Raw genomic sequence first — 11,914 nt, forward strand, 5'->3', positions numbered from 1 at the left:
TTTCGGGTTTGTGCTCGGCCAGTAATCTGAGGAAACGAAGTGGCAAATGGTTATGTTTTCGAGCAAATTATAGGTACCCCAGTGTGGAGTTTGAATCAGTCTTCACCATTACCCCACTGTAAGTTCCAAAATTCTGTAGTCCAGACCATCTATTCTTGAAAAATGATGCCGTTGCCAACAAAGTTGTCTACCAATACAATGAATAAAGATGATTTTCATTTGAACGACTGATCGGATATTCATTTTGTGAAACCATAAAACTGTTACCTCAGTGATTGAACTCCTCGTAAATTTACTTAAATGGCACGCCTTGCATTATAAATACGGGTATTTCATTAGTTATTCTTTATAAAGACCATTGAATTATTTGGCACGGGATAAAACGGAAAACAAATAGCGCCATATGCAAAAATCGAACATCAAAAATCAAGCACAAAAATCAAACTCATAACCTTCATAATCCATATTCCAAAACATAAAAATACACTCCTATACTGGTACTTGCGTGGGGAATGTCAACTATAGTGCTGCACAAATTACGCGCCGGGAAGAAGCGACATTCAATGACAGTCCACACACCTTCCTGACTCCAGCTACTGGACAAGGGCACCGAACGTTGTAAATGCTCTGAATGGGGACAAACCCCACTAAGCCTTTCTCGCTTCTTCTTCGATCTGGGTAATATCCCATCTCTTGACAATGTCCACTTGCAAACACCCAGTTACTATCTTCATGATGCTGGAGCCCCCTGGGTGGGGGTCGCCATCGATACAAACCGCCTCTTCCAAAGACTCCGTGTCAAATTTACCTGCACTGATCATTGCCCGCAACCTTGGCTCATACGAGTGCTGGAACGGTAGCTTCCCAACCGCCATGGTGTACAACATAACCCCAAACGCCCAGCAATCGGCCAGCGGGCCCAATGGCGGAGGTGACGGCAACAAAAGTTCTGGAGAGGCATACGGCAACGACCCGATGTGCGAATGTGGCAAATCCGGGTCCAGCAACGCCAGCACGCCCACTTCTGCGTTTACCGTTTTGTAGATATCAAGCAACGATTGTGAAAGAAGCTGTGGAAAGTTGAGCTGCGATTCGATACTTGCCTGCGACATCCATGAAGCGCTATTCGGGTTAGGAGACCCCGTGTACGATGGAGAATGGACGCTGACTGGAGTAAAGTTCGTCGAGGTAGGTGCATCGCCGTGGTGGCGTTTCTGCGAGTTCATACCAAACTTGGTGTCCCAATCCTCGTTCTTCATGGCAAGGGCATTCGAGTTGGATGTCATCTTCATAAGCTGTTGGTTGACCTTGTTCAACCGGATCATGCTCTTATGTTTCGTGAGCGAGGTTGAGGACAACGAACGCACTATTGACGGACGGCGAGAGCTGTTCCGCTTCGTGTAGAGCTGGGACATCCCAAAGTCACAAAGGATGATCTTTGGATCCGTGGTTAACTTATTGGCGTCTTCAACAAGACAGTTTTCCAACTTGAGGTCACCATGAACGATCCCTTGCTCCTCATGCATGTACCTTAACGCTCCCGTCATTTGAACCGCAACAGTCTTGATGATGGCCAAACGATCGGCACGGCTGATAAAGCTGATGGGGTTGTTGTACAACCCCCAGTTCTGGGTGACCTCAAAGAGGGTGCCCCCGTACACTTTTGTGGTGATACAGAAGATGATATGTTCTGTTTCGGTGTGATCAAGCAACGGCAAGATGTTTGGGTGGTTCAACCGGCCCCAGAGCTCCATTTCCTTGCGAAAGTGCTGCTTCACCGTCGGGTTTTTGGTCTTGACAATCTTGATAGCGCAGATCAGGCCGTCTGGGGCGACACATTCGCGCACAAACCCCCAAGCGCCGCACCCGATTACCCGGCCGAGCTCATGCCCTAGCACCATCGCCCCTCGTTCGTCCACGTTCTGTTTCTTCACCGCCGGTTGTTGAGGTGAGGTGTTGAAAAGCGAAGCAGCCGACGAGAACCTGGAGGAGGAGGAGAGAGAGCCGGGCAACAGCGTGTCGCGGTCCTTCTTCGGTCTCTTGTTGGTCTTCTTCAAGTACAACGAGAACAGCGAGTAGTCCACCAGGGGCTCAATGTCCATGAAGGTCTTGCGCCGCACAGAAAAGGGCAAGGAGCCGAAATTCGAGGGCAACTTGGCGTATATAGCGTCATAATCCACGTCTTCGGGCTTGTTTTTGTTGACAGCACTGGCAACCGCAGCGGTTCGAGCGACACCTGCCACAGAGGTGGTCCGGGGCTCAAGCGCCTCTCCCATGGCATCTCGCGTTCTAAAGTGGTTAGACCGCTTAGTCATCGCGATTGGTGCGACCTGCGCATGCAATTCGCTCAAGTTGACGTGGGAGGTTTCTCTCAGAGATACCTGGGAGTTGGTGCCTTCATCGTCCCCGAATGTGTACACATTGGAGGAGTTGAAGAGTGGCTGGGGAGCCGCTGCAAAGGTGCCTTGAGAAAAGGTATTCTGTGAGGCGGAGTCTCCTATCCAGTCGTTAAGCACTTGTCGGAAGTCCAACCCGGGAATATATTCGTCCTCCAACCCGAGAAGGTCGGAGCTGTCGTTGTTAGAGGAATGCTGGGGAACGTGCGTTTGGGAGGAGAGCTTGTAGTCCGGCTCCTCGTAGTTGGACTGGTGAAAGGGACGGTGCTTTTCGTCATCGTACAACCGTTCGCCAGTGTGTCTTGAGAAATTCTTGGACTCATTTTCCGAGTACACTCTCATGAGTTTGTTGATTCCGCTACCGCTGCCCTGGGGCTCGCGCTTGGTAATGGGTGTTTTCGCAAATCCACCGAAACGCAAGAAGCTGTCGTTCGGGGGGAGGCTATTATCTTCTTCCATGAAGCTATCTTCGTCATTTTCGTCAGCGGGGGCGAGTGAGAAGATAGCGCCTCTCTTGCCAATGCTGCTCTTCCGCTTATGGCCCATGATGCTGTTGCTAGTATTGGTGCCTCCAGCACTGCCGATGCCCCCAACACTACTGATGCCTCCGATGCTGTTACCTGTGGTATTTCGGTCAGTGCCAGAGTTGCCAAACCCAGTGGTTTTGGTGAACCCTTTGAACCCCAGCTCCGTAGGACTGGTGGAGAAGGAGTAGGACGAAACTTCCGGGGAAAACATCAAATCATGGAGCGTATCATTGTTGGTGGATTTATGCGAATAGGGGCGCTTTGGGATTTCCATTAAAGCGATGTGGAGGGTGGCGCTGGTGAAATGTGTGTTGCAGCGTTAAGTGCGGGGTCTGAGCGTGAACGGTGAGTATGTATGGGCGGTAGATATACCACTGGATCCAATCAGAATAAAGACTTGGAGTCTAATTGGAATGGTGAGGTGGTAGGGTGAGCAGTTAAATTCAATTTACGTGGCGCCATAAGAGAGTAGAGGGGAAGATTACGGCGCCTAAATATTTTGATAGGAGCAAAGCAAATTCTTACCAGAATAATAGAAGCGCGAAACTCCCGCAGGCTCTGACTCTGAATTCGCGACGCACCTCACTTTTTCGCCCCCCCTCCTGGGCACAGAGCGCCTGTCATTCATCGCCCGATTACGGCACGCCGGAATTAAGTTTACTCCGCTCGTGTTAGCCAATGGGACGATTACACCGCGATCCATTCCATCCACTTAAATACCAAAGACTGAGAAGAATACCGTAGACTAAGAAGAATACCGTAGACTAAGAAGAATACCATAGACCAAGGTTTCTACTTTAGGGGTAATGCATACATTCCTTTTAATTATAAATGCATTGGGGCCGAGGAAAGCCCGTTGGTGTAGGCGTGTTGCTAGAGGGATTTTGATTCCCGGTTGACGGGCCGTTTTTTCCACCAGCACGCAAGGTGCATGTATAGTATTACAGGGCCTGTCGCGCGTGTCTGACTGTCATGTTAGAGAGCGTGATATAGCAACACACAAGGAAGACGGTCAACTCAATAATCTCGCTTATCTTGTGCTATATATATATTGGACATTAATAATATATACTTGACGTAAGTCACATAGGCTGTTACTCTGAAAAAGGTTGGCCGTCAAGAAAAAGAGTAGCCCGATAATTAGAGAGGGTCCAGCTGCAGGGCCGTGGACCTTGAAACATGGAATCAAGCGGTATATGATCAACTCGGTGTGACAGGGATACATTATCTGCAAACTGCTGTTATAGGAATAGGATATCAGAAATTCAATCGTATTTGTTGGGTGTGGCTCCCTTTAGAACGGCAAGATTACGCTCGGATAGGCCCTCTGTAGCGTTAATAGAGTAAGAATTCTGCGACTCTTACATATATACTAGGAAGGTTCAGCACCACAGCCATCAAACCTGAAATTATTAGATTGGGTAATGTGTCTCCCACCAAGTATAAGACGTTTTAGATGCACCTAGGCACAATGCATTTATAATTAAAAGAAGTGTACACATTACCCCTGGAGTAGAAACCTTGGTCTATGGTATTCTTCTTAGTCTACGGTATTCTTCTTAGTCTACGGTATTCTTCTCAGTCTTTCGTATTTAAGTGGATGGAATGGATCGCGGTGTAGTTGTCATAAAAATCTATCGTCAAGAAAGAACCAATCCAATCATGCCACCTCAGCCTCTCCATAGGGCGCTATTTTGTAAAGGGCTATCTTTTGGTTTGGTCCCCAGCACGGTGTTACGTCCAACCGAAATATACTTATACCATAGGTGTACTAACGTAGGATCAAACAGGGTGAACGCTGTCGGTTAGAAATTCAGGTTGGGAAAACTGCATGGGCACTTTTTAGACTAAACCGCGCATTTCACCGCCGTATGTGAATGTCAGACCATGTTTTAAGTCATATGCACGCTTAAGCATGTGGGTTGACCCCGGTAAAAATCACTTCACTAGCCACTTCTAGAAATCTCGCGCGCCACGGAAAAAGTAAAAGTAGAGGGAATGCATACAGGATTAATTGCTCATCTCACCAGACAGTGTGAGATGTCAAGACGAGCAAATTAATTTCGCTCCATAACGATCCGGGCACAGGATATTTGCATATGCACGATCGGACTGGTCTTACATGATCATATAAATAGAGGATTCTCCTATGAGACATACGAATTCATATCGAACCATATCTACGATACAAAAACATAAAATGAAGCTCTTATCAGACGAAGAATCCACTGCCCACAGAAACGCCACGCTTATTGGTTGCGCCAAGGGTGCTGTCTTGGGTGCAGCTATTTCCACCAGTATTTTCACCTTGGGTGTCAAGAGATGGCCCGCTATTCGCAGATTGAATACTTCGATCAAGACGGCCATGTGTGTTATGCCCCCCCTTGCCTGTTTTTCGGTGTGGGGTGAGCTCGCATCCTTGGCGTTTGACGAAGATTTCTACCAGTCCGAGAAAAAGAGGCAGGATATGATCGAAGCACAGAAATACTGGAATGCCATGGATACCAAACAAAAGTGTATTCACACCTTATCCACTAACAGATACTCGATTCTCGGTGCTTCATGGGTCGGTTCTATGTGGGGTTCCTGGGCTCTTGTCAACAGAGATCCAATCATGACCAAAGCGCAGAAGATTGTTCAAGCCAGAATGTACGCCCAGGCATTGACCATTGTTTTGTTAATTGGGACCGTGTACTTGTCTATGTACGAAGAAGAGCATGGAATAAACCACGAGAATAATGACAGCAAGAATCAGTGGAAGAGGATCATTGCCGAAGCCGAAGCCAAGGGTAAGGCCAAGGCCGATGCTGAAGCTGCTGCCGCTGTCTAAGCCCGTGCACACCTCACCTATCCAATATCTCCAACCTCCGCTAACGATTGCTTCCATGACACTTCATGATCTCCCTGCATCATAATGACCCTGTCCACATAGTGTGCACTGCATACACACACACCTTTGCATGATGCCCGGCGCCTCGCCTTTCACTCTTACGACTTGACACGCTCTCTACCTTTTGTATAGATTGTATAATATATGAATTTCATCGCCAAGTCCAATTTCACAGGTCTATTACAAGTGCCCGAATTTCCCTCCACGGTGTAGACAAGACTGCCAGAGATATCAAATGAAACGACACAAGCTCTTCTACACTTCAATTCTTCTGTGGCTGAGGAGGGCCTGAGGCCGCGACCAACCATGAAGTAACGATTTAGTCAGCATGTCATCAACGAGGTATTTTTCTATCTCAAATAATTAGTTCCACATTCCCGAGGTCAAAAACACCCCGCAGATGACATGCCGCCTAAGTCGCCGCCAGGTATATGTATGCAGGGCAGCGATGATCGGCCTGCATCCGGTTTAGATTTCCGCGTTGATTTTAGGCACAGATACTCTCAGTTGACTGTCTTCTACACAACAATGTCAATAAAAGATGCAGTTTGTCAGCCATCAACTATTGTGGTCAAACAGCACATCCCATGACGTTGTGGGTGCACATATTTGCGCGATTCTACCGGCAAAAAATATTTCGCCCCTCCCTTGGTTCCAACCAGTATCCCCCATACATGAGTAGTGAAAATTTACCTATATCCGCACCATTTGTTAGTGTGTGGACAGCCCCAGGAAAAGACGAACTACCCGCGAGCACCTCGGACTTTTTATCAGCGCGGCTGCGTGCTATCCTACATCTCCCGGGAGGCCGGTGAGTATGTTCGAGCCGCCCGCGCCACCCGGCTTTCCCTAAAACCGTACACGCAGGTGGTGTAATGCGCCTCGTCTCGCCCCCTCAAACAGCTGATTCTGCCGCGAAACTTCGCAGCAAGCACCTTTAAATCACTCAGATTGACCACAAGCTGTGGCGAGTGCACTTTGAAAAAGAAACGACCGAGATACCAAACCTACAGCGATGGAACACACCGGCTCGAAAATCTAACGGGTCCGAAAAAGAAACGGCACCAGCGTATTTAAGCCCCAGCAACTCCTGCCCTTTTTGTGTCTTTTGTTTCTCTATTGAATTCAATCCAAACAATCTCAATTACAAATTATACATTCCCACAATGAAGTTAGTTTCTCAAGCTGAAGCCGATGCGCACTGGACCGCTACCGCTATTGGTGCGGCCAAGGGGACTTTCGTCGGTCTCGCGTTCTCCACTGCAATTTTTACCGTTGGTGCCAGGAGGTGGCCGGCGATCCGCAAGTTAAACACATCGGTCAAGGCGGCCATGTGGGTCATGCCAGCCGCGGCCCTGTACGCGTTGGGTGGTGAATTGGCCTCCACTGCGTTTGACCAGAAGATGTACCAGTCCGAACAAATGCACGAGGAGATGTTGCATTCACACCAGCACTGGGCCAGTTTGACCACCAAGGAAAAGGTTATCACCTCCTTGTCTGAAAACAGATACTCTGTTCTCGGTGCCTCGTGGGTCGGTTCTATGTGGGGTTCCTGGGTTCTTGTCAACAGAGATCCAATTATGACCAAAGCGCAGAAGATTGTCCAGGCCAGAATGTACGCCCAGGCGTTGACCATTGTTTTGTTGATTGGGACCGTGTACTTGTCAACCTACGAAAAGGACCACGGTATGGGCCCAAAAAGGAACTCTTCCAGAGTCCAATGGGAGAGAGTTCTTGCTCAAGCTGAGGCCAAAGCCGAGGCCAAGGTTGAGGCTGAAGCCGCTGCCGCTGCTACCAACTAAGAACGGCTTAGATTCACCCTGTCTGTCTGATTCTGCAACGCCCTAACGAACCCCTTGATACGTATAGATTTTAATATTATGTTTTCCATGAGCTTAATACCTCAGGTGGGTCTTCATTGGCCCGCACCATGTCGGGAATTGCTTCTGCGGCACGAACCGCATATTTGGAGGGAGAGAATAGGGTTGTCTCAAACGTCCACTAAAACAAACGTTTTCTTGGATATTTCGCTCGAATGGATTGAGATCTAGATAGTTCCGTATGTACTCAAATTATGCATCGCATGGACGTTTGTTTCTTTTTTGCACCACTGGGGAAACAGTATTTGTCGGCTGTATCTGTTGAGAGGATTAGATTTGAGAGGAGTAGGTTTGGGAAGACCAGGTTTGGGAGTTTATTTGACTAAAGGCATACTTAATGGAATGTTCTAGTCATACCATACAATGCAGTATCGTCTAAACGTATACTGGTAGCTGCGAGATATAACACATCCTTATCAGTCTAGATTAAGGTTGCTGGCAGCGATAGTAGAACAGATAATTGGCTATTCATAGGGACCTCTCTACATCTTTCAGTCGAGTTCGAGCCGGGCTGTAGTTATAAGATTAGTGTTTACGATGCACCCATAAACTGTATTGCTTTACGGTATAAGATTGGATTACTATGAAAGCATTGACAGCTTTGTAATGTATCGTAGCGTGGGAAGCTCAAGACCCCCCGTACTTTTGGTATTGCAAAATAATACTGATGGCTCATAAACGGATGTAAAGATCCATAGCTCCAGCGTTGTTATGTATCAACTGGCCCTTTCGGGTCTCGGGAACCAATTGAATCAACAATGGATTGTCAGTCTGGTGGAAGCACCGACAGTTCTATTCCTGAGCGGTTCCTGTCTCCTCTGATGTCTCACTGGATGCACCCTCGAGAATCGCATTCATTTTGGCCTCCAACTGGTCCAACATCTTCTCCATCTCGGCAGCCTTGGCCTCGGCCTCATTCAAACTCTTCAAGGCTTGGGAAAACTCCTGAGGGTTCACAGATGTTTCTGTCTCATCGGGTAAGCTAGCTTCGTTGGTCATGTTCTGATTTCGTAACAGTTAAAAAGACCCTCTATTCTGTCCCGAGGGTCATCCAGTAGCATATACACGGCAGCCTATCTTCAGCTATAGAGTATCAGACTGTGCCACGCACGTCTTTTACGCTTCTAAATTTGGAAATGTCGGGCGCTTGCCTCTTTTGGGCTGACTCAGTTCTGCGAGACCGGCACAGCTAAAAACCTGTTAGACGGTGAATCAGATACGTAAACCATAGATACCCCCTTGACCAGTGCTCCGCTATTCCCTGTTTCATCATGTCTGCCCCCCCTTTACCAGAAGGCTACGCGTTCAGAGCCGTCCAAAAGTCGGACTACACAAACGGCTACATCGAAACCTTAAAGGTGCTAACCACCACCGGTGACATTTCCGAGGCTCAGTTCCACAATTTGGTGCAGCACTGGGAAACCCACTCCCACATTTACAAGGCCCGGGCCATTACGGATGCCTCTGGGAAGATTGTTGCTACGGGCATGTTGGTGGTTGAGAAGAAGTTGATTCACAGCTGTGGCTCTGTCGGGCACATTGAGGACATTGCGGTGGCGAAAGATCAGCAAGGGAAGCAGTTAGGGAGGATCTTGATCGTGAGCTTGACGGCGTTGGCTAGGGACGCTGGCTGCTACAAAGTCATCTTGGACTGTTCTGAGCACAACAAGCCGTTCTACGAGAAGTGCGGCTACAAGCACGAAAGCTGCGCCATGGTTGTTAGATTGTAAACTACGGATAATATACAAATCACTTGATATTAAAATACAACTTTGGTATACAAGGCCCACGTTTTTAGATTTTCTCCAATGCTTCCACACTGACAATAGAGTTGCCCCTCACCACGACCGTGCCGATTTGGAGCTGCTCTTCCTTACTATCTTCACCCTCAGTCTTGCCTTTGGGCGCCGGGATGACTTGCACGCATTCACTTAAAGTCAAGTTCAAGAACACGTCGTAGCCTCTTAACGTACCGATGATCAGGCGGGAACCGTTTATGGAAACAGAAAGCTTCTTATCCATGTATTTCTTTAATTCTGGAGTCGAGAGCACCATTTTTTGTAGATGTGTATAGGAAAAGGAAGATGAATCGAAGACGGTTAAAGAGAGTATGGAAGATTACGAGTATGACAAACTGAATATGTACTCGATGCCCATCTCATCGTCTGATGTAAGAAAAAAGCGCTAAGTAAATCCTGCCTGACCACTGCACTACCTTTTCCAACCACTTTCCATTGTTTGGGTCAAAACCATGGGGTATCATTCTAGTTGTCGCTGCTTCCAGATACACAGTTTAAATTTGATCCCTATTTATTCCTTGTGCACATCCAATGAGTAATATCCCCGATATCACATCCATCTCGGATATTCTAACAACATCCCCACTTCAGTCCCACGCGGCTTCGCAACTTGGCGATGAGAATGTTCCTGCCAAGGAGAAGACTCCACTGCCAACCGCTCACCCACCTCTGGGCAGGACCAGAAGGTCCCATAGCGGCATTCTGACGCCAAAAGCCAAGAATCGAGGTGGAAACTCGGCCCTGGTTCCGTCTACACCTGCCGCCAGGTTGACCCAGAATTCCCCACGACTGAAACGGCTATCGCTTTCCGCAACTCGTTTATCATCTAAAGCTGCCACGGAGAGGAATTCCACCACGATAAGCAACAGCCCGGACAAAAGTCAAGATGTTCAGGATAAACACGTTCAAGACCAAACGGAAATTGTCAGTCTTTCGGAAAAGAGGCGGAAGTTGATGGACGAGCGCAAGGCCTTACTTGCGGAAAATGAAAGCCTAGAAGAAAAGATTGCAGAGTTCAAACGGGGGCACTCAGAGGTGAAGAAACTGCAGTTACTTGAAAGTAATGATGCTCAGTTTAAAGAAAAATATACAAAGTCACAGGGGACAGATAAGCCCAATGGACAACCCCTGGAGGAAGAAAATTTGCTACTTAACCTTTCCGCCAAACCGTCCACGGACCTTGCCAAAAGGGTTGCGTTTGCCAAGGCATTGTATGCGGATCTACTGGTTGAGAACCTCCAATCGCACGAAACGGTCAGAGACGAGGGGACGGTGAAGATTCAGCAGTTCACGTTGTGTTGGAACAAAATGTTAAAGGTTCGGCTGAAGATTAGTGTGGCAATGTTTAAAGCCAGCAGCGATCTGAACGGAACCACCAGACCGCCCCAGATCACAGGCATCGAAACTACCTTTGTCAAACCACACCAGTTTTTCCACACAATCAACAACAGTACTGCGATCTCTCGTGTGTCGTCTTATGAGGAGTTCATTCGGGTCCAGGCAAAGGCAAACAACTTGCCAAACATCATATCCATGATCAACAACGTTGTCACGCTTCTCAAGATGCGGATGAACTTTGTGTACCACATCCTCCATGGATTCTTCGTTCCAGTATCCTCCCCACGGCGCATCACGGTGAACGACGAAGAGCACACGTTGTTGTACCAGCGCATTCGGAAACTCCGTAACTCTTCTCATGCCACGGATATCACCAAGTTGCTTACATTGCCTCTCTCCATTCCGCTAAAAAAGGTAAACCAAGTTACGCTTTCTTCGTCTCAGAACCCCGGGACGGAGCTAGTGATTACGTGGGATATTGTGCTTGTTGATGATTTGACAGGTGAATGCGGCTCTAAAATCGAGTGCCATGCGTTAAACACCAAGACCGGTGCGATTGACAGCCTTGATGATTTGCCGGAGACTGTGGACGGCAATGTCAACCAAGCGTACCAGACAATGATTAAGAAGTTAGGGGTTACGCAGGGTTCCATCAAATTTGTCCAGAGCTTTTACGGCGGAGAGTAGGATGAAGCTCTTCACTCCCAGGGCAATAGTTAAATAGACAGTAAATTTCTTGCCAACTATTTTTAGGTTCTTGTGGCTTTTGGTAACTTTTTCAGATCTGGAGGATCCCATAATACCGATTATTGTCTCAGCTTATCTTCCACACTAAGTATTTACAGCGCTTTTTCAACCGTTATTCAGTTGGGCAGATACCTTATAGAGAGTTCTACCGTGTATCCCCAGCATTGCATATCCATTGAAATGTAATTCTACCCGCGACTGGATTAATTTTTTTTCTGGTTCATGGAAAACTGCAGCTCTTGGCGCGGTTGTAAATACTTATCCCCAACTTTAGTGCTCTAATTGATAAATACTCATTTCCTCTTCCGCAACCCCAGAGTTACCCCACTCTACTTTT

At 47.7% G+C, this 11,914-nt stretch overlaps 8 protein-coding genes across 8 annotated transcripts; 4 read left to right on the top strand and 4 right to left on the bottom strand.

The window, feature by feature from the left end:
- Positions 1–286: 286 nt before the first annotated feature.
- BABINDRAFT_159177 (protein kinase) lies at positions 287–3,556 on the bottom strand. Its single transcript, XM_019127504.1, has one exon. It carries the CDS (start codon positions 3,195–3,197, stop codon positions 648–650), a length of 2,550 nt encoding a protein of 849 aa, XP_018987954.1. The 5' UTR covers positions 3,198–3,556; the 3' UTR covers positions 287–647.
- On the bottom strand, positions 3,306–3,728 carry BABINDRAFT_74213 (uncharacterized protein). Its single transcript, XM_019132626.1, has one exon. The coding sequence runs from the start codon at positions 3,624–3,626 to the stop codon at positions 3,414–3,416; it is 213 nt and encodes a 70-aa protein (XP_018987955.1). The 5' UTR covers positions 3,627–3,728; the 3' UTR covers positions 3,306–3,413.
- A 1,395-nt stretch (positions 3,729–5,123) lies between these two features.
- On the top strand, positions 5,124–5,753 carry BABINDRAFT_169863 (HIG1 domain-containing protein; the record flags this gene model as incomplete). The annotated part of the gene is made up of 1 exon (XM_019130695.1): positions 5,124–5,753. The coding sequence occupies one exon, from the start codon at positions 5,124–5,126 to the stop codon at positions 5,751–5,753; it is 630 nt and encodes a 209-aa protein (XP_018987956.1).
- A 1,226-nt stretch (positions 5,754–6,979) lies between these two features.
- Positions 6,980–7,615, top strand: BABINDRAFT_31244 (HIG1 domain-containing protein; the record flags this gene model as incomplete). The annotated part of the gene is made up of 1 exon (XM_019131532.1): positions 6,980–7,615. The coding sequence occupies one exon, from the start codon at positions 6,980–6,982 to the stop codon at positions 7,613–7,615; it is 636 nt and encodes a 211-aa protein (XP_018987957.1).
- Positions 7,616–8,184: 569 nt separating this feature from the next.
- On the bottom strand, positions 8,185–8,692 carry BABINDRAFT_5568 (uncharacterized protein; the record flags this gene model as incomplete). The annotated part of the gene is made up of 2 exons (XM_019132236.1): positions 8,185–8,204; positions 8,524–8,692. 2 exons carry the CDS (start codon positions 8,690–8,692, stop codon positions 8,185–8,187), a joined length of 189 nt encoding a protein of 62 aa, XP_018987958.1.
- A 272-nt stretch (positions 8,693–8,964) lies between these two features.
- On the top strand, positions 8,965–9,423 carry GNA1 (glucosamine 6-phosphate N-acetyltransferase; the record flags this gene model as incomplete). The annotated part of the gene is made up of 1 exon (XM_019130696.1): positions 8,965–9,423. The coding sequence occupies one exon, from the start codon at positions 8,965–8,967 to the stop codon at positions 9,421–9,423; it is 459 nt and encodes a 152-aa protein (XP_018987959.1).
- A 64-nt stretch (positions 9,424–9,487) lies between these two features.
- Positions 9,488–9,748, bottom strand: BABINDRAFT_31547 (mRNA splicing protein; the record flags this gene model as incomplete). The annotated part of the gene is made up of 1 exon (XM_019131549.1): positions 9,488–9,748. One exon carries the CDS (start codon positions 9,746–9,748, stop codon positions 9,488–9,490), a length of 261 nt encoding a protein of 86 aa, XP_018987960.1.
- A 213-nt stretch (positions 9,749–9,961) lies between these two features.
- Positions 9,962–11,770, top strand: BABINDRAFT_159179 (uncharacterized protein). The gene has a single exon (XM_019127505.1). It carries the CDS (start codon positions 10,024–10,026, stop codon positions 11,515–11,517), a length of 1,494 nt encoding a protein of 497 aa, XP_018987961.1. The 5' UTR covers positions 9,962–10,023; the 3' UTR covers positions 11,518–11,770.
- The last annotated feature ends 144 nt before the right edge of the window (positions 11,771–11,914 follow it).

This window comes from Babjeviella inositovora (genome assembly GCF_001661335.1).
Source record: "Babjeviella inositovora NRRL Y-12698 unplaced genomic scaffold BABINscaffold_1, whole genome shotgun sequence".
NCBI lineage: Eukaryota > Fungi > Ascomycota > Pichiomycetes > Serinales > Babjeviella > Babjeviella inositovora.

Coding starts and splice junctions, on each gene's coding strand:
- BABINDRAFT_159177 (XM_019127504.1), bottom strand. CDS start 3,197: ATGGAAATCCCAAAGCGCCCCTATTCGCATAAATCCACCAACAATGAT.
- BABINDRAFT_159179 (XM_019127505.1), top strand. CDS start 10,024: ATGAGTAATATCCCCGATATCACATCCATCTCGGATATTCTAACAACA.
- BABINDRAFT_74213 (XM_019132626.1), bottom strand. CDS start 3,626: ATGGATCGCGGTGTAATCGTCCCATTGGCTAACACGAGCGGAGTAAAC.